Source organism: Xenopus tropicalis, chromosome 4, assembly GCF_000004195.4.
Source record: "Xenopus tropicalis strain Nigerian chromosome 4, UCB_Xtro_10.0, whole genome shotgun sequence".
NCBI classification, from domain to species: Eukaryota; Metazoa; Chordata; class Amphibia; order Anura; family Pipidae; genus Xenopus; species Xenopus tropicalis.
Genome location: NC_030680.2, coordinates 9,505,275 through 9,526,631, shown reverse-complemented (window position 1 = coordinate 9,526,631; position 21,357 = coordinate 9,505,275). Strand labels below are relative to the sequence as shown.

The 21,357-nt window shown below is 44.7% G+C and overlaps 1 protein-coding gene across 1 annotated transcript; it reads left to right on the top strand.

Annotated features, from left to right (window-relative positions):
• The first annotated feature begins 8,206 nt into the window (after window positions 1-8,206).
• On the top strand, window positions 8,207-20,051 carry sycp3 (synaptonemal complex protein 3). The gene is given in 9 exon segments (NM_001078758.1): window positions 8,207-8,323; window positions 11,150-11,292; window positions 12,288-12,372; window positions 13,519-13,553; window positions 14,344-14,461; window positions 15,165-15,264; window positions 17,059-17,157; window positions 18,459-18,551; window positions 19,608-20,051. Coding segments are annotated over 8 exon segments (708 nt in total). The 5' UTR covers window positions 8,207-8,323; window positions 11,150-11,168; the 3' UTR covers window positions 19,662-20,051.
• Window positions 20,052-21,357: the final 1,306 nt, after the last annotated feature.

The following is a 21,357-nucleotide window of genomic DNA, read 5'->3' as shown; positions in this document are numbered from 1 at the left end:
GTTAAAAATTATTATTACACTTTGCACCATGCCCTCCAATAAATGAGCTAAATTGTGCCAGTAGAGTTAAGGTGGCCATACACGGGCCGATTCTAGCTGCCGATATGGGTCCCTTACACCGACTCGGCAGCTTATTGGGCCGTGTATGGGCACTAACGACGGGCCTGCCCGACCGACATCTGGCCTGAAATTGGGCAGATATTGATCGGGCAGGTTTAAAAATTTAGTCGGATCGACTCGTAGATGCGGTCCCCGAACTGACTGCACCTATACATATATGTAATTCGTTTGGCCCTGGGGAATTATCCTGAAATGTCCCAATACAGCCCATCCGTAGGTGGGGAATATCAGGAGAAGATCCGCTCGCTTGGTGACCTCGCCACATGTATGGCCACCTTTACCCACAGCAACCAATTAGGGCTTTGTTTTTATTTTCTAACTTGTAGACTGTGCAACCTTATTGCTGATTAGTTGATTTTGGCAAGCCTACCAACATAGATGATAAATGAAACCCTTTTTCATTAATTATGTCATTAAACCCTTTTCCAGTAGATCCACAAAATAATCAGTGGTCAGTTGGCCATGCATTACTGTATATTTGGCTGCCCTTTGTGCCCCGGCAGCCTCTTACTTCCCAGACGTATATACCTGAGCAGCCAAGAAGTATTCCATTACCAACAGGAGCATTTAGCTCCTCCGTTCTGCGGTGTGCAGATAATTTATAGTTCCTCCGTGTCACTAAACCCAGCACGCAAAAAAACACTTTATTGCTGCAAATAGTTGCACAGCGCAGAAAGGCAAAAAGCCTCACCTGCTGCATGGCCTGTAACCATGGCAACCATGCGGGAGCAAGGCTGACTCATAGCGGATAATTACCCATCTCGCTGCCAGACCACTCACGGTGACTTCCCTATATAGAATGAACCCCTTGTTAACCACGGTGAGTGTGACTTTCCACCCAGCTGCCGAGGGCTCGGAGATTAACCCTTCTCATTGCTGGTGCCATAAACTGCCCATAGACACACAGATATCCTGTCACTCCCCTCCTCCTAATTTCTTCTCTTGTTTTATTTGGGAGGGGGGGAAAAAAGATTAAATTCAACCTGCGTATTTTCCAAATGTTCCACATTTTGCCATTTTGTGAAACTTCCGTATTAACCCAGGATAAAAATGCAGGTGAAAACCCGACTACAATTAACTAATTCACAGCTAATTCGCATTTATATTAGTGTACAGTATAGGGTCAAGTTGGTAGGGCACCCAAGGCATGCCAATGTCCCCTACACTTGGCACTACTACCCCAACCCCCAGCCTGAGGATGCAACTGGAAAAATTTCCGAGGGACCAAAGTTAGGGTAAGCAGCTATGGCGTAACTATAGGGGAAGCAGACCCTGTGGTTGGAAAGGGGGCCCCTTGCCTCCTCTATAACAGTGGAGAAATTACTCCACCCCAGCTGTTTTCATATCAGCTCGGAGGGGAAAATGGCAGCCTAGAGACACCAGTGGGGAGCGGGTAGTGGGCGGGTGGGAGATTCCGATGGGGGGCAGGGGTCTGACTACAGATAGCTGTGCGCTGGGCCCCTCCAAATATGTTTTTTTTGGGGGGGCCCTGGCACACCCTAGTTACGTAACTGGTAGGCAGACAGAAGTGGTACATGCCTTGTGCCCTCCCATCATGGTGCCTTAGGCATGTGTGTCTTCCTATCTTTAGTTCCGTCCCTGTTAAGGTGGCCATACACGCACCGATAATATCGTACGAAACCTCGTTTCGTACGATATTCGGTGCGTGTATGGTATGTCGCGAGTCGACCGATATCGCAGGAAGCTGCTGATATCGGCCGACTCGCCGATCGGACCAGTTTGAAAATATTGTTTGAGCGCCATAGAAGGCGCCTGACCAAAATCTCCCTTCAGCGCTGAATCGGCAGAAGGAGGTAGAAATCCTATTGTTTCTACCTCCTTACCTGCCGATTCAGCGCTGAATGATGTGTGGCGGATCTGACGATGTTTCGTGCGACCGGCGGACGCACAAAACATCGTCAGATCGCCACGTGTATGGCCAGCTGTAGTGTATGACACACAAATGTAATTGGAGGCAACCCTGCCCTTTTGCCCCCCCCCATCACCACCACATACCTCCTCCCGCAGGTGGCTTTCTTGATCATGGTCCCCATGCTGGTCACTAACTTACTGTCCCTTCTTCAAATTGAGCCCCACTACCTGGTTGCACCCTAGGAAATCACCTATAATACCTACCCCTGGCTTTGCCCCTGAATTATGCTGGAAAAACACTGCATTGTGGGTAAAAAAACACAACAATTCGCCAACAATTGAGTTCATAAATAAGAGGGGGTAGAGATGTTGACTACAAATTAGATCACTGATCAAGCATGATTATTTTTCGGCAGGCATTGTTGATAGCCTCTTCTTTGGGTACAGAGCCCCAGGGCTGATGGGGGTAGAACCCATACATGCCAATATAAAGATACCTGGCACCACCCTAGTAATGAATGAGGCCCATTTGGCTGTAGCCAGGGATCCTGCCTGTTGTTAACACTGCAGCAGATTAAGGTGGAAGCCACATCTGTTTAGCATTGCCCAAGGGAGGCCCAGAAGGATTGTATTTCAAGAGGGATAATCAGCTGAGCTCTGCAACCATTGAAGAGCATTTGCATAAATTATTTGCTAATTAGCAGATTTAATTGCTTTCTGACACAAATAGTTAGGTCGGGTGGTGTGCACTCCAATTAGAATATGTCCCATTAAATCTCGAAGTGCTGGAGGGGGCAGCTACAAAAAACCCTTTTAAGCTTTGAAGACTCGCTCTGTGTTTTAGGGAATGAAGAGTATGAAGAGGTCTCTTGGAGAATGAAGGGAATTGTAGTCTGGCATATCTTTGGGCATGCCGGAGTTTAACAACGAGACAACCTTAGCCTTTCAATTTATTGCCTCTTTAGTAAATTTCTCTTGCTCAGTTAGTATTCTTGGTGGAGCATTCTAAATGTTCATTTCATGTCCTTCGCTTCTCTAACATGGAAGACAAGAAATCAAAAGCTTATTTATAAATTAATATAAAGATCAGTACTTCCCAAAGTGTAGGAACAGCCACACCCAGGGCCCTAGAAAAAGCAATATACATGAACTCATGTTCTACTGGGGTCTCACCAGGGGTTGGGGTTACATTTGAATTCAGTTTCTATCTGAAAATGAGATCTTGGGATTATCAAAATGATATGATAAATATTGTATATCTGGCACTTCGTACTATGATCGTAACACGATCAGATTCATCAACTGACCCCATGGCATTAGGGTGATCATTGGCCAGTCTTGGATTTAATGGTTAATGAAACCTAATTCTTCTACACTCCTAATCAGTCTTTCCAAAGACTGGAGAAGTAGCAAGAAAAGGCCAGTTTGGGTGTGAATTAAGGAGAACCATCTAAACAGTCAACTTCCTATATCTGTAGCCAATTCATAAATTAAGAAGGGCCCTGGCCAAAAGGAGGACCTTCAACTGGGGCCCTGGCCAAAGGTTGGAGCCTCAAGTTAGGCTTGAAATTAAAAAGGTCTGACAACAACTTCTCAAAATGGTAACATAAACCAGTGAAAAAAAATCCCACAAATGGGTGTAGAGGATCAATCTTACCCTCATCAAATGGAGTTGGCTGACATCTCTGCAACATTTGGGGCTGGAATTTAGACAAGGATTCAGCTATCTATAGTCCATCTATATTTCATAATGAATTCTGGCTAAAATTAAAACGGATGTTGACCTTCAGACAATAGTCCAATGACCACTGTCAAAATTTTTTTTGTAATTCATCTTTATTATTTAAAAAGTTTACTTTTGAAGCTACAGACCAGGATCGGCGCTGATAAAACTCTCCCCAATCTGCTCTTTCCTCTCTCTGTAGGGGATTTGCCAGACTAGGCAGACAGCCAAATAAAAAAAGTTCACACAGAACTGCTTCTGTGCATACCATCCATCTCCTGCTTCATCTGATACCATTGGCTGGCAATATTCAGCCAGTCGGATCAATGAAATGCAAATGAAGCAGAAAAGGGAAGGCATAAGCAGTAACCAGTTCAGTGTCAACTTCCTGTTTGGGCAGAATTCAAGTTGGTGTCGTCAATCCCTTCCAAAGAAAGAGCAGAGAGCAGAGGAGAGTTTTAGCAGCACTTGTTCTGGTCTGTAGCTTCAAAACAAAACACTTAAGGATACATATACAAAGCAGAATGGTGCAATGTACCACACTTTCATGGTGTTGTATGGATTTAGCATTAAGCTTTGATGGGAAATCCATTGAGACTGAAGTCTACCAGTAGTCAAGAAGGTCAACAGCCAAAGACAGACAGCGGACTACTGGAGTTTCTGCTTTAGTTGACCAGATTAGTGGACGTTATTGAGACCCTCTCTAATAGAAAGGCAAAAATGTTTTGGTTTTGGAGAAAAAAAATACAAGTACAATGAATTCCTTTTATGGAAGGAGGCCAAATGTAAAGATACAATGAAGGTGCAGGCCTAACGAGTCTTTAATAATGAGATTCAGCATCGCAACACAATAGCTCAGGCTGTAAATCAAGCCCCTAATTCTATAATGTAATTTGCCCCCGGAACTGTACAGATGTTTCCTTTGAGACCCTTTAGTTAAAAGCTGTTAGATGGTTCAGTCTCAAGATGATCTTCATGGAAACTATCTCCTCAGCTTGATAGAATTATTGAATTTATGGTAGAATTTGTGTTTTTACCAAGAGAAAAAGCATCTTTCACTCTGGAGTGCCACTATTTTATTCCCTAAACTACACTAGACCAGAGATTGTTGTTCCAAAGCTCTTGATTGGCCATTACAGTCCAGGGAATCATGAATCATTAGGTCATCATGCTGTTTGGAGTAGGCCACCTTGATACAAGATCAGAGACATCAACCTTCCTAGATCTGAACCCGGGTTATTTTTGGCCACGCCTCATTCTTCCTAAACCGTGCTTTGTTCCACCCAGACCACACCCCTGTCCCCCCTCTGTCCGGGATATAAATGCTGGTGATTCCCAAAATATCAGGAAGGGTTGAGAGAGAGATGGTGGCCTGCTTTTTGGACCCCTGTTTTTTCTTTTTGTGATCATTTCTGGAGGCATTAGGCACAAATCTCGAATTGCAATGTTGCCCCCTACAGTAAATGTTCATACACTACAGCTTTAAGCATCTAACATATTATAAAGGTCTAAAGCATGCTGGGAGCTGTAGTACTGTCCTTCTACAGAGGGAAATGATACTCCGCCTCTTTAATTAAAATTGCCCAGTGGGTTAAAGGTCTTATTCTGTACATAGGGAGCATACAGCAGAGTGTCTGTATCACTTTAAGACTCTACAAGACCCTCCAGTACTCCTAGGCCCTAAAGCGACAGGTGGGTCTGGCACGACCCTGCTTGGAAAATTCATATAAATGTTATTTAAACCAACACACGAAAGAATTAATCTTTTTTCCCTATTTAAATTGATTTGCAAGACGATGCTTTCCTGCCGGGGCGGCCTATAACTGTTATACCGAGGTGAATCGGTCACCGCGTATTGTCCGGGGGAATTGTCTCAAACAGAGTTTTCTCTTATTGGCATTCCGCTGCGTGCTACTTAGCCTCATTGTCACTGTGATGTGAGGGGGCGGCAATGTGAAAATGAGAGTTTTCTGCTCAGACCCATAGGGTCTCTTTTTATGGAAGGCTCATAAATTGTGAAAAATGCTCATTTTATTACATTAACTGAAAGGTTAATGAGCTGCTTCCTGATTCCTGATTACTATCATTCCAAACACAACTTGTAATTAAAACTGCTCTTTTGTATTAACCTGTTCAGGTCAACAACAATCCCTCTGCACCATCTCTCCCTACTATACCTGCTATCCCACAGCCCCAGTCCCTTCCCAGTGGCTATTATCCCCCACTGCTACTATAGGCACCATCTCTCCCTACTATACCTGCTATCCCACAGCCCCAGTCCCTTCCCAGAGGCTATTATCCCCCCCCTGCTACTATAGGCACCATCTCTCCCTACTATACCTGCTATCCCACAGCCCCAGTCCCTTCCCAGAGGCTATTATCCCCCCCCTGCTACTATAGGCACCATCTCTCCCTACTATACCTGCTATCCCACAGCCCCAGTCCCTTCCCAGAGGCTATTATCCCCCCACTGCTACTATAGGCATCATCTCTCCCTACTATACCTGCTATCCCACAGCCCCAGTCCCTTCCCAGAGGCTATTATCCCCCCATTGCTACTATAGGCACCATCTCTCCCTACTATACCTGCTATCCCACAGCCCCAGTCCCTTCCCAGAGGCTATTATCCCCCCACTGCTACTATAGGCACCATCTCTCCCTACTATACCTGCTATCCCACAGCCCCAGTCCCTTCCCAGAGGCTATTATCCCCCACTGCTACTATAGGCACCATCTCTCCCAACTATACCTGCTATCCCACAGCCCCAGTCCCTTCCCAGAGGCTATTATCCCCCACTGCTACTGTAGGCACCATCTCTCCCTACTATACCTGCTATCCCACAGCCCCAGTCCCTTCCCAGAGGCTATTATCCCCCCACTGCTACTATAGGCACCATCTCTCCCTACTATACCTGCTATCCCACAGCCCCAGTCCCTTCCCAGAGGCTATTATCCCCCCACTGCTACTATAGGCACCATCTCTCCCTACTATACCTGCTATCCCACAGCCCCAGTCCCTTCCCAGAGGCTATTATCCCCCCACTGCTACTATAGGCACCATCTCTCCCTACTATACCTGCTATCCCACAGCCCCAGTCCCTTCCCAGAGGCTACTATCCCCCCACTGCTACTATAGGCACCATCTCTCCCTACTATACCTGCTATCCCACAGCCCCAGTCCCTTCCCAGAGGCTATTATCCCCCCACTGCTACTATAGGCACCATCTCTCCCTACTATACCTGCTATCCCACAGCCCCAGTCCCTTCCCAGAGGCTATTATCCCCCCACTGCTACTATAGGCACCATCTCTCCCTACTATACCTGCTATCCCACAGCCCCAGTCCCTTCCCAGAGGCTATTATCCCACTGCTACTATAGGCACCATCTCTCCCTACTATACCTGCTATCCCACAGCCCCAGTCCCTTCCCAGAGGCTATTATCCCCCCACTGCTACTATAGGCACCATCTCTCCCTACTATACCTGCTATCCCACAGCCACAGTCCCTTCCCAGAGGCTATTATCCCCCCCACTGCTACTATAGGCACCATCTCTCCCTACTATACCTGCTATCCCACAGCCCCAGTCCCTTCCCAGAGGCTATTATCCCACTGCTACTATAGGCACCATCTCTCCCTACTATACCTGCTATCCCACAGCCCCAGTCCCTTCCCAGAGGCTATTATCCCCCCACTGCTACTATAGGCACCATCTCTCCCTACTATACCTGCTATCCCACAGCCCCAGTCCCTTCCCAGAGGCTATTATCCCCCACTGCTACTATAGGCACCATCTCTCCCTACTATACCTGCTATCCCACAGCCCCAGTCCCTTCCCAGAGGCTATTATCCCCCCACTGCTACTATAGGCACCATCTCTCCCTACTATACCTGCTATCCCACAGCCCCAGTCCCTTCCCAGAGGCTATTATCCCCCCACTGCTACTATAGGCACCATCTCTCCCTACTATACCTGCTATCCCACAGCCCCAGTCCCTTCCCAGAGGCTATTATCCCCCCACTGCTACTATAGGCACCATCTCTCCCTACTATACCTATATCTACCTTGGGAGTTACAGTTTATACTTACTGCAGAAACAAATGGCAGCCTCAATATCACATTACAAAGCAGTAGTACAATCACATACCAGATGCAGCAGGATGAAGGTTGTACAAAGCATAGAGCACTAGTAGAAAAGGGAGCTTCTTCCTACTACATTCCCATTGTATGCTGGGTATTGTAGTTTTACATTACCCTTTGCTGTATACAAAATGTTACAGAAAAACTACAATACCCAGCATGCACTAGGCAAGGTGGGAAAGCCAAGGTACACTAGAAGTAAAAAGAAAATACCAAACCCGCCTAGGATTCCGTTTGCACTTTGGGAACCTGCCTTAGCTTTAAATGAGTAGCCCTGTTTGGCGGGAAAACTTCTCCAGGAGAGGCTGGGGGCTGGGCAGGTGACATTACCATAGCAACCACTGCCTCAAACTCCTCTACCAGGAAGTAGAATATTACCCACAATGCAATGCACCGTGCTAGCCTGGAACTCACACCTGAGACAGAAGGCCTATGTGCCATTGGAGTGTGAGGCCTCTTAGGTGGCAGGTCAGTGAGTGGCAGCCATGTAACATATCATTTCCAGCTTCCCTGCCCCAGCCATATACATAGTTTTACTTTATATCTTGCGCTTCCCAGGCTTTTACACACCTCAGGCTGAGGTTGTCCCCTCCTGTCAGTACTGTATTTACCCTACTTTACCTACCCCCCCCCCACACACACTGCACAATCTCCTTCCCAAATATATTGAGCAATATTGTCTAACTCTGAGCTAGGGTTAGGGTTGCCACCTGGCAGTCTGGTTTTCAAAAGGGCTGCCTGGGTTAAAACCTCCTGTTTGGTTTCCCTGATTAGCAAAACCGGGCAGGACTCAGTACATTGACGTGGCAATCGGGCAATCGCTGAGACTCAAGCCAAACCTGTGGACCCCTGTGGCTGGGGGACTCATGGGGCAAGATCTGCTCTGGGACGTATAGGGCAAGTTTGTACAGCTAAAATGTTCTGGACAGTAAAGAAGTGTAAGATGTTGATTTGGTTGAGAGAGAAGCAAAAAGGCAAAGCAGAATAACAGGGAACTGCCTGTGAATGATAGTGGAGAAGTGATCAGGGAAAGCCGCTGTTGTGAGGGAGAGAGAGGGTTAAACAGGGAAGGCAGTAGGGATGGGAGGAATACTGGGAAATAGACACAATAGGGAGGTGAGTTGTCAATAGAGAGGGGTAGATGGGAGTTGTTTTGGGAAATAGAGAGGGGCAGAATAAGGAAAGGGTGATCCTGGGAAATAGAGAGGGGCAGAATAGTGATGGGAGTTGTTCTGAGTAATAGAGAGGGGCAGAATATTGATGGGAGTTGTTCTGAGTAATAGAGAGGGGCAGAATAGGGCAATGGTAGTCCTGGGAAATAGAGAGGGGCAGAATAGTGATGGGAGTTGTTCTGAGTAGTAGAGAGGGGCAGTATAGGGAAAGGGTAGGCCTGGGAATTAGAGTGGGGCAGAATAGTGATGGGAGTTGTTCTGAGTAGTAGAGAGGGGCAGTATAGGGAAATGGTAGTCCTGGGAAATAGAGAGGGGCAAAATAGTGATGGGAGTTGTTCTGGGTAATAGAGAGGGGCAGAATAGGGAAATGGTAGTCCTGGGAAATAGAGAGGGGCAGAATAGTGATGGGAGTTGTTCTGGGTAGTAGAGAGGGGCAGAATAGGGAAATGGTAGTCCTGGGAAATAGAGAGGGGCAGAATAGTGATGGGAGTTGTTCTGGGTAGTAGAGAGGGGCAGAATAGGGAAATGGTAGTCCTGGGAAATAGAGAGGGACAGAATAGTGATGGGAGTTGTTCTGAGTAGTAGAGAGGGGCAGAATAAGGAAAGGGTGATCCTGGGAAATAGAGAGGGACAGAATAGTGATGGGAGTTGTTCTGAGTAGTAGAGAGGGGCAGAATAAGGAAAGGGTGATCCTGGGAAATAGAGAGGGACAGAATAGTGATGGGAGTTGTTCTGAGTAGTAGAGAGGGGCAGAATAGGGAAATGGTAGTCCTGGGAAATAGAGAGGGGCAGAATAGTGATGGGAGTTGTTCTGGGTAGTAGAGAGGGGCAGAATAGGGAAATGGTAGTCCTGGGAAATAGAGAGGGACAGAATAGTGATGGGAGTTGTTCTCAGTAGAGAGGGGCAGAATAGGGAAAGGGTAGTCCTGGGAAATAGAGAGGGACAGAATAGTGATGGGAGTTGTTCTGGGTAGTAGAGAGGGGCAGAATAGGGAAATGGTAGTCCTGGGAAATAGAGAGGGGCAGAATAGTGATGGGAGTTGTTCTGAGTAGTAGAGAGGGGCAGAATAGGGAAATGGTAGTCCTGGGAAATAGAGAGGGGCAGAATAGTGATGGGAGTTGTTCTGAGTAGTAGAGAGGGGCAGAATAGGGAAATGGTAGTCCTGGGAAATAGAGAGGGGCATAATATTGATGGGAGTTGTTCTGAGTAATAGAGAGGGGCAGTATAGGGAAATGGTAATCCAGAGAATAAGAGAGGGGCAGAATAGTGATGGGAGTTGTTCTGACTTATAGAGAGGGGCAGAATAGTGATGGGAGTAGTTCTGGGTAATAGAGAGGGGCAGAACATTAATGGGAATTGGTCTTTAAAAGAGAGAGGGGCAGAAGAGGGAAAAAGTACTTCTTTAAAAAAAGAGAGGCAGAAGAAGGAGGGGAGCTGTTTTGTCAATAGGGGCAGAAGAGGGAAGGGAAAGTTCTGGGAAACGGAAGGGGCAGAAGAGGAAAAGGGTAGTATTGGGAAATAGAGAGGGGTAGAAAAAGGAGGGGAGTTCTGGCAATAGAGAGGTACGAATCAGTGATGGGAGTAGTTTTGGGAAACCAGAGAGAGGCATCATAGGGAAAGGAGTTGTTTAGGGAGAGAAGGGGATGGGGCAGTAGACATGTAGTTTGCTGAGGGGTCAGTCACAAAGTAGATATTCCATTAAGGAGAGGCAACATTTGTCAGAAACCATCTTAGTGCAGGCAAGAGAAGGTCACAGGTCTAAGGAAAACCTGAAACAACAGACAATAGGGATCTATATATGTTAGAGTGTAAGCCAATAAAGAGTAGAAGCAACAGTGGGGGGGCAATATGTTTAAGAAGGGGCATAAACATAAACATAGAATAAATCATGTCACGGATTTATTGGGGATGTGGGGAGTAGATGAAAGGAGATAATGTATGAAGAGCTGCCAGCTGGGAGCTAATGGATCTCAACATGGCTGGAAGGGGTGGTATTGCAGCTCTTACCTGACATGTTCCCACACCCTGCTTAGGAATGGCCCATTCAGTATAAACACCAGTTTGATTGAGCTACATGAGTCAGAGATGCCATTATGTTCACAGTGCTGCTCTTCCCTACAGCGCTTCTGTACTCCATGCCATGGCGCCTAGAAGAAGAAAGGCAGCGGCGAAATCTGCTAAGATAGTTCAAGAGAAGAAATTAACACATTCCTATAAAATACAGCAAAAAGATCTTAGTGGATCGGAGGAAGATATCAAAAACGGTGAGCAAACTTGTCATGAGTGTTCAGTACAGTAAGGATAATCTGCTCCAGAATGCTGGGGATTGGGACTTAGCACCCTTAGCACTGCCAGGCTGGAAAGAGGCAATTCAAATATGGACCTTGTTGCTTTCTGGACTTGTATAGTGCCTTGTGGTGTCAATTTCAACTGTCCATCCTGCAGTTGGTCTGTCCAGACTGAAACCTATCTGCTAATGCTCTTTCCCAGCTGCTGAAGCACTGGCAAATGCTATTTGCCAAAGTCTGCATATAGACTAAATTAAATTAAAGGGGTTCTATAAAAATACCAGTCGTATATATAGGGCAAATATTAACGGTATATGGCCCCCAGGTCCAAAGGGCATATTAAACATTCAAATAGCAAAGAAATCCTGTAATAAAAATAACCACCTGCCTATGAAAAGGTTCCGTGGTGGTGCGAAATGCGTAAGATATCCATTTTAGACGTTTCGCACCACCACGGAAATTAATCATAGGCAGGTGCTTTTGTTATGGGGGGATTTCTTTGCTATTTGAAAGTCTGCATATAGTCAAATAGCACAGGGTATTCTGTGTATGTTCTGCCCACAAACTGTTTGGTGGGCTACTGGCCCATGTATACCCACCATAGACCTCCTACTACTCAGCCAACACCCTAGAAAGCCTAGAGAGAGAACTTCAGGCAGAAGTATCAGGTGTGTGTGTGGGGGGGAATACATTTCAAATCAAAACTTATTGCCCAGTTGCTATATTCCCACATTTTCAACCCCAATGTGGTTGTAGTAGTACTCCTCCCCTTTTCTCTCTGATGTAATGCTATCTAATTGGTGGGCATGCTCGTGCTGATGTTGGAACCCTTAAAGGAGAGATGGAGGGGGTCTGCAGGGTCATTACGACTGAATCAATCTTTCCTCCAACTATCTTGTGCATTTAATCTGCATTTCATAAATAACTATATGTAGAAAATGTTCATTCAACTTTTGAGTCCTTTTTTGTAGATGAGACCCCAGTAATAGACAAATGCAGAAAGAAAAGACCTTCATCATCTTTGTCAAACCAAGGAGCAGATAATGATTACATGGGGTAAAAACTCTTTATTTATATAACTATTTTCTTTATACTGTATCTGTTATTTATATAGCACTAACACATTTTCGGACTCTGGGGTGCAGGGCCCACGAAGGCTACCTCCCCGGGGACCCCACACCCCCCAAGGTGTCCCTGCCAGCCATGTACCCTGCCGCACCCCCTAACCCCCTCAGAGGCCCCCCTTAGCGACCATAAGTACAACGCATCAGGGGAGGGCATTGCGGGAGGGGCAACAGGCATCAGGTCTGGGCCGCTTGGGCCCAGTGGATTTTTTTCCCGGTGTCCCGGCGGCCCAGTCCAACCCTGAGTAGGGCTTACAGTCCCTATCACATTCATACTCAGTACAGTCAGGTTTCCCAGATGCCAGTTAATATGCCTCTATGATTTTGGAGTGTGGGAGGAAAGCAGGGAGTACCAGGAGGAACCCCCATGTATGTAGACACAGGGAGAACATGACTGGCAGCCTGTTTACCGCCTTATTAACCCCTTTTATATGCGACCAACCCCTTTGTCACTTTAGCCAGACAATAAGGATATTCAGCTTTTTTTTCCAAGAAAGAAGCAATATATGAAAAAAAGCTACCTGCCCTACTGCCGCCTTCCAAAACAGCATCAGAAAAGCAAGTTAGAGTGGGCTACCTTAAAGGGGCAGTTCACCTTTAGTTTTAGTTTTACCCTACCCTTCTCAGTGTGTCATCATTTGTTGGGTGAAAGGGGACCTGTCACCCACAAATAAAAAGTTGTTTAATAAAAAAAAAAAAAAAATGAAAACCCAAATTTTGTTAGTTAAATTGTCCATAACTGTTAGAAATGAATTAAAAAATCTGAGCTTTCAATCATATATTGCCTGAGGCATAGAGGCATAGAGGCGTAGCAGGCAATATATGATTGACAGCTCAGATTTTTAATTATAATTACTTCAACGTTCCATTCAGCACTTCCTAGATATCAGCTACATGGGCAAATGCATAAGATTTTGGGGTGACACAACGCTTGCCTTAATGACATTGCCCACAAAATGGCACCGGCCTGCTTTCTGGGAAGTAAAGTTCATTTTACTCAACTAACATTATAGAAAAGGATTTGGAATTATTTCTTAACGTGCCTTTTAAGCATTTACTCATATATTTTAATTACTAGGGATGAAGTGCAGAATATGTTGGGAAGATTTGGGGGTAAGTACACACACACATTCTTTTCTTATTCGAGGGCAATATAAGCAACATATTTAGTAAAACAAGGGACTACACATAAACCTTATTAAAGGGGATATAAACCCAGCCATGATGCTGTCCCACTGCGCCCCCTAGTTTTGCTATAAAAGTTGCCAAAAACATAATTATAGATGCAAGAAAATTCTCCAATGAGAATTCTACTGATAAAAAACTTAATTATAAATGCAGAAGAAGTGACCAATGAGAATGCTGATTCCCAGCACTGTGTCAGGCCCCTTGCTGGTACCTTACATATAGAGATAATGATGGCATTTTCCCCTCATTATATGGCACAGGAATCAGACATGGGGATAAGGGCAGACTTGTTCAGTGCTGGGAAACTGGGTTTAATGCTCCCAACTCCAATTGCAGGAACAGAGAACATGGAGCCGGATTTATACAGATCAGCTGGGATTCTCATTGGGGGATTTTTTGCATTTTAAAGCAGTCGCTGGCTGTGGGGATTTGGGGGAAAGTTTTATTGTGCAATATTGCTTTAAGAATACAACCCTGATGTTGCTGGACTACAGCGCCCAGCATGCCTCACCCTTCATTATATGTTACATTATTCTGGGATTTGTAGTCCACCAACAACTAATGTTTGGTTAAGCGTTGCAGTGCAGCATGGTTTACTTCCCCTTTAAAGCTGTATGTATTCACCCAGTAGCATCAGACTGCGTTCAAGCTGCAAAACATGTTTTCTTAAGACAATGCAGTTAAAATGTGTGTTGTGGCTATACCTTAATAACAGCTGATATTAGCAAGGCTCTAATGGCAAAAAGGAAGAGGCTGGAAACATACACAAAGGCATCTCTGAAAACCAGCAACCAGAAGATTGAGAATGTTTGGAAAACTCAGCAAGATGACAGGTGAGATTGTATCATTTGTTCTCCAAAGAGCACCTTATAACATTTATATATATATATATATATATATATATACAGATATATATACAGGTATATATATATACTGTATATAATAAATTAAAAAGAGAGGAACATTTCCTGTAGTTTTCTGTAGACTAGGACAAAACTGACTGGGCTATTATGTCCCCTGGCCCTGCCATACTGGGGGGGGGGATGCTTATTCTTTATTTAAAAGTCTTTTCTTTTTGGGTGCATGATAAATGGCCCCAGGGTCGGACTGGGCCGCTGGGACACCGGGAAAAATCCCGGTGGGCCCCGGCCCTAGTGGGCCCCAGCGGCCCAGTCCGACCTTTGCCGGCGCTCCCCGCTACTGACTGTTCCTCCCCGACGCGTTCAATTTATACGCGCTCGGGGAGGACGTCAGGCGGGGGCCCTTCGGGGGGGGTTAGGGGGGCCCTTGGGGGGTTAGGGGACGCGGCTGGGGCACCTGCAGGGCCCCTGGGGCGAGAGCCACGGTGGGCCCTGCACCCCCCAGTCCGACCCTGAATGGCCCTCTGATTTTCCCACAGCCCCATAGACATCTCAGAGCAGATCAAATCCAAACAAACGTTTGTTTGCAGAAGGGAAAGAAGCAAAATAATAAGCAACTTATATCTCAAAAACTGTAAGAAGTGCATATGAATGCATAACTGACCCCTTATTGCAGGCAGAAGCTGAGCAGCGAGTATTCTCAGCAGTTCGGGGATTTGTGTCAACGATGGGAGGCTGATGCACAAAAAGCAGAGGAGCAAGATGAAAAATTAACGGTCAGTATTGTCAGGGCGAAATAAATTAATTTCATTACATTTTTTTAAGAATCTGGATTCTTTAATATCATTTTGATTCTTGTTAAATGGAAATTCGGAACACAGAAGGGTCAAAGAATGGCACGCACAGGGAAATATTTTCAACTAACGTGAATATGGGAAAAAAATCTGATTCGGTTCGGCCGGGAGTATGGATTCGGGCGAATCCAAATCTTACTGAAAAAGGCCGAATCCTGAATCGAATCCAGGATTTGGTGCATCCCTAGTAGACACCCTTCCACCCCTAATCTCCGTCCTAAAAGCTTATTTATGTGGAAAGTGCCCCCTGTGGCTTCTCTGCTCAGTTCTATTGCTACAGGGGCGGTGCTTGCGTTACACTTTTATTGATTCATAATATGAGCAGCGTAAAAACCGCTAGTATCATGAAAATAAAAAGAAATAACATCATTTGCAAAGGGGCACAGAAAAGCACTCTGAGCTGTTTTACATGTGGCAAGGTTTATATCCCCTTTAAAGGACAAGGAAAGGCTAAGTCACTTGGGGGTGCCAAAATGTTAGGCAACCCCAAGTGACTTAAATCGCTTACCTTATACCCAGGGCTGGTGCCCCTGTTAGGAGAAAACAGCACTCAGCCCGGGGTACCTGTAGCGCAGCACTTCCACCCTCCGCCTTCGCTTTTGGAAGGACTACGGCAGGCGCATGCGCAGTAGAGTGAAAAGCCAACTTATTTGTTAAAGTTCCACTATTCACTCTACTGCGCATGCGCGCGTGACCGAAGACGGAAGGAGGAAGCGCTGCAGCTACCCTGCACTGGTGCTATTCTCTCCTAACGGGCACAAGCCCGGGGTAGAAGGTAAGCAATTTAAGTCACTTGGGGGTGCCTAAGATTTTGGCACCCCCAAGTGACTTCGCTTTTCCTTCTCCTTTAAAGGAGATGGAAAGTCATTTTGGCATTTTACTGCCAATAGATACGCCACATTAGTGCCACCTAGAAAAATATATTTATTCTGCAGAAAGCATTACCATACCTGAGTAAACAGCTTTAGAACCTCCCTCCGTTTGTTTAAGATAGCAGCTGCCATTTTAAGTAGCTTCCTGCCTGCAGTCTCTAGCCCTTATAGCTCAGATCGCACATTCCTAAGGGAGGGGGGAGGGAGTTCTTAGCATTCTTGTGGGAGGGGGGAGCAGGAGTGGGGAGAGAGGAGAGAACTGGCAGACTCTGGCCATAGGAATTAAGAATGTTTCTGAAAAAGGAAGTCAGACACTGCAACATCATGTTTACAAAAAAAGAGACAAGAAATTTCTTTCTTTTGATAGAGGACTAAGCTTACTTAGTTTTTATCTTTCTTTCTCCATTAACATTGATTGGTCAAATAGTGTCAAGGTGGCCATTCACTGTAAGATCCGCTCGTTTGACAAGGTTGTCAAGCGAACGGATCTACTCCCAGTATGCCCACCAACAGTTGGGTGATATCGGGCTGATTATTGAATGAAAATGATCAAATTAAAATGGCGGGTATAGGTGCCATCGGATCAGGGACCGCATCAACGAGCCAGTGCAGTCTCCGATCTGATGGAAAAATTAGACATGCCTGATCGAGATCTGGCCAATTTCAGATCGGACAGGCCCATGGGGGGGGGGCCCAGACACGGGCAGATAAGCTACCAAATCGGTCCAATATTGACAGCAGAAATCAACCCGTGTATGGGGCACCTTTAGGCTTGAAGGTACTGGATCTAAAGGCACCTTCCAAAGCTGCTGTTTGTTCACTGTCTCTGTTTTCTGTACAACAGAACATGATTCGTCAGCAGCAGAAACTGTTTCACCAAGCAAGAATAGTTCAGAACCAGAGACTCAAAACCATAAGGCAGGACAACGAGCAGTTTTTAAAGGTGCGTCACAATCTTGGTATTGAATATACAGTTTTATTGAACGGGAATAAATGTTTTGAAGAGGAATAGCTGCATCAATTTGACAGAAAAATCATTCTTTAGATCAGTATATGTTGAGGTTTCATGGCACGGACATGAGCTAAATCGTAGGTTTGTGAGTGTTATAGTTTCCCTCTTCTGCCCCCAATAAGGGGTAATTATATCTTAGTTGGGATCAAGTACAGGTACTGTTTTATTATTACAGAGAAAAGGGAATCATTTAACCATGAAATAAACCCAATAGGGCTGTTCTGCCCCAATAAGGGGTAATTATATCTTAGTTGGGATCAAATACAGGTACTGTTTTATTATTACAGAGAAAAGGGAATCATTTAACCATTAAATAAACCCAATAGGGCTGTTCTGCCCCAATAAGGGGTAATTATATCTTAGTTGGGATCAAGTACAGGTACTGTTTTATTATTACAGAGAAAAGGGAATCATTTAACCATTAAATAAACCCAATAGGGCTGTTCTGCCCCCAATAAGGGGTAATTATATCTTAGTTGGGATCAAGTACAGGTACTGTTTTATTATTACAGAGAAAAGGGAATAATTTAACCATTAAATAAACCCAAAAGGGCTGTTCTGCCCCCAATAAGGGGTAATTATATCTTAGTTGGGATCAAGTACAGGTACTGTTTTATTATTACAGAGAAAAGGGAATAATTTAACCATTAAATAAACCCAAAAGGGCTGTTCTGCCCCCAATAAGGGGTAATTATATCTTAGTTGGGATCAAGTACAGGTACTGTTTTATTATTACAGAGAAAAGGGAATCATTTAACCATTAAATAAACCCAATAGGGCTGTTCTGCCCCCAATAAGGGGTAATTATATCTTAGTTGGGATCAAGTACAGCTACTGTTTTATTATTACAGAGAAAAGGGAATCATTTAACCATTAAATAAACCCAAAAGGGCTGTTCTGCCCCAATAAGGGGTAATTATATCTTAGTTGGGATCAAGTACAGGTACTGTTTTATTATTACAGAGAAAAGCGAATCATTTAACCATGAAATAAACCCAATAGGACTGTTCTGCCCCAATAAGGGGTAATTATATCTTAGTTGGGATCAAGTACAGGTATTGTTGTATTACTACAGAGAAAAAGCAAATCAGTTTTAAAATTCTGAACCATTTGATTAAAATGGAGTCTATGGGAGATGGGTTTTCCGTAATTCAGAGCTTTCTGGATAACGGGTTTCTGGATAACAGATCCCATACCTGTATGGGCAATTTCCATGAAATTTTACTTTTCAGAATATGAGCGACCTTGAAAAGACTCATGAAAATGCTCAGAATGAACTCAAGAAGGAAATGGCTTTGCTGCAAAAAAAGATTATGATGGACACTGTAAGTATAAACCTTGTGATAACTGGAAACAGCGATCTCTTGTGATACATTAGCGCTCATTTACGACTGCAAACGCTCCTGCAAAAAGTCATTGAATTGATAACATTCATTAAAGGGGATGTAAACCCTGCTGCACTGCACGGCTCAACCAAACGTTACTCAGTTGTTGCTGGACTACAAATCCCAGAATATTGTAACATATAATGAAGGGTGAGGCATGCTGGGAGCTGTAGTCCAGCAACATCAGGGCTGTATTCTCAAAGCAATATTGCACAATAAAACGTTTCTCCAAATCTCCACAGCCAGCGACTGCTTTAAAATGCAAAAAATCCCCCAATGAGAATCCCAGCTGATCTGTATAAATCCGGCTCCATGTTCTCTGTTCCTGCAATTGGAGTTGGGAGCATTAAACCCAGTTTCCCAGCACAGAACAAGTCTGCCCTTATCCCCATGTCTGATTCCTGTGCCATATAATGAGGGGAAAATGCCATCATTATCTCTATATGTAAGGTACCAGCAAGGGGCCTGACACAGTGCTGGGAATCAGCATTCTCATTGGTCAGTTCTTTTGCGTTTATAATGAAGTTTTTTATCAGTAGAATTCTCATTGGCCAGTTTTCTTGCATCTATAATTATGTTTTGGCAGCTTCTATAGCAAAACTAGGGGGCGCAGTGGGACAGCATCATGGCTGGGTTTATATCCCCTTTAAAGGTACTAGTGCCAAAAGTCACTCCTTGCACTTCTGCATGGTTGCCCCCGGTGCCTTCTGTTGCCAATTTGCACTTTGAACACTGCACTTGTGGTCGTAAATGACCCTTATTGTTCCATGTAGACCCTATCTGCCCTATGTTAAATGAAATTAGTGACATGTCTCTTTACACCTTATCCACCCTGTGGTAAATAGTGACATGCCACGTGGTACATTGTTCCATGGACATCCTGTCCACCCAGTGGTAAATGCAGGTCATGTGATACGTAATTTCAGGTATACCCTACACTTTATTGTTCACATTAAAAAAAGATAACTTTTTTTCTTACTTTTTTTTTCCCGTTAGCAAAAGCAAGAGATGGCAAGTGTCCGCAAGTCTCTTCAGTCAATGTTGTTCTGATGGCTTCTTAAAGAAACAACCTGCACCTATACAGCTTGCTATAGTAACATTTACAATTATCCAGAGCAGTATTCATCTTTAGTTCAGTGTTTCTAATTACGGTATTAGAACACTTTTTTTGTGCTGTTTAATGGGAAAAAAAAACTTTACAGGAACTTTACAGACCATCTCTCTCAACGCTATGGTCGATGAGCAATGTGCAGATAAAGCAGCCACTTCCCGACCTAGGTGCAAGGGACTGTGGGAAAGTAATCTGGTAGATGCCAAAGAGTAACCAAGCACTGCTGGAAAGGAGCAAATCTGAATCGTGGCTGGGGAGGTGCTACAGAGAGTTGGCAGATTACTCTGCAGTTTGGAACTGTGATGGAACGTTTCAAAATTAAAGTTTAACAAAAAGTTGACCTTTTATAAGATATTTTTTATAGAGGATGTACTCAGGGTGGGAACTAGGGGTAGGTAGAAAAGGCAAATGCCTATGGAGCAATGATGGGCAGAGAGGGGCGCTAGGCCCTACCTCTTCTGCCTGCATATCCTGAGTTCTGTCCCTTCTATAGCTCCTCACCGGTGCAGCTCTTCAATGCTTGTCCCTTTCCCTCCCCAAGCTGATCTTCACTACTCCGAAGATCATTGTGCTTAGCAGGACAGCAGAGAAATTTATTGCAAAGGTGGAGGAGTGAGAGGGAGGGGTCATGAGCCTAGGGCAGGGGTCCTTAACCTTCCGTACTTGTGAGCCACAGTCAAATGTAAAAAGACTTGAAGAGCATCACAAGCACCATAAAAGTTCATGGAGGTGCCAAATAAGGGCTGTGATTGGCTATTCGGTAGCCTCTATACATACTATCAGCTTATAAGAGGCTTTTTTGGTAAGAAATCTTGTTTGTATTCAACCAAAACTTGCCCCCAAGTCAGGAATTCAAAAATAACTACCTGGTTTGGGGGCACTGCAAGCAACAGCCAAGGGGTTGGGGAGAAACACGAGTCACTGGTTGGAGATCACTGGCCTAGGGAGTCCTGCCTAGGGCACAGTAAGCGTTTGGCCTGGCACTGAATGTGCTATGGATTTCCATATGAGAAGAAAGGCTTTCTTAGCAAAATACAGTAGTTTCAAGTAGCAAAAGTCATTAAGGTCTTTCTACATGCCCTAAAATGTATGGATCAAAGACTCTGCTGTAAGGGAGTGAGACTTCACATTCGGCAACTCTTCTCAAAATGTCTATGTCTGAAGACAGTGTCAGAGCATATGAAGAAATGATAGATACTTTGACTCCACACAAGGAGTCTACATTTAGGGTTCCATGACGTTTCATTGCAAGCCTATGGGATGAAAGGTTTAGGCAATTCAATCTTTGACCTGAGCAGCTCTGCTTCACTTGAATCACTAGATTCAGCTATAAAACTCAGTGTGCCTCAGGGTTGTATTTACCATATAGGCACCCAAGGGCCCCTGCCTAAGGTTGTCTATAACACACAAAAAAACTCCTTCCTCCAGGGCAGTTTTAGATGTTTCTTCACAAGTAAAACATTTCAAGTAAGGAGACCCTCACCTCGTTTGTACGCCCAACAAAAGGAATCTTGGGAACAAAACCTCCACCGGGACTAATGTTCTATGCCTCTTTCGTTGTGTGTTTTTACAATGACGTATTTTTGTTCTACGTTTCTTTGATTAACTGCCCAGTCTTCCAAAATGTGACAAATG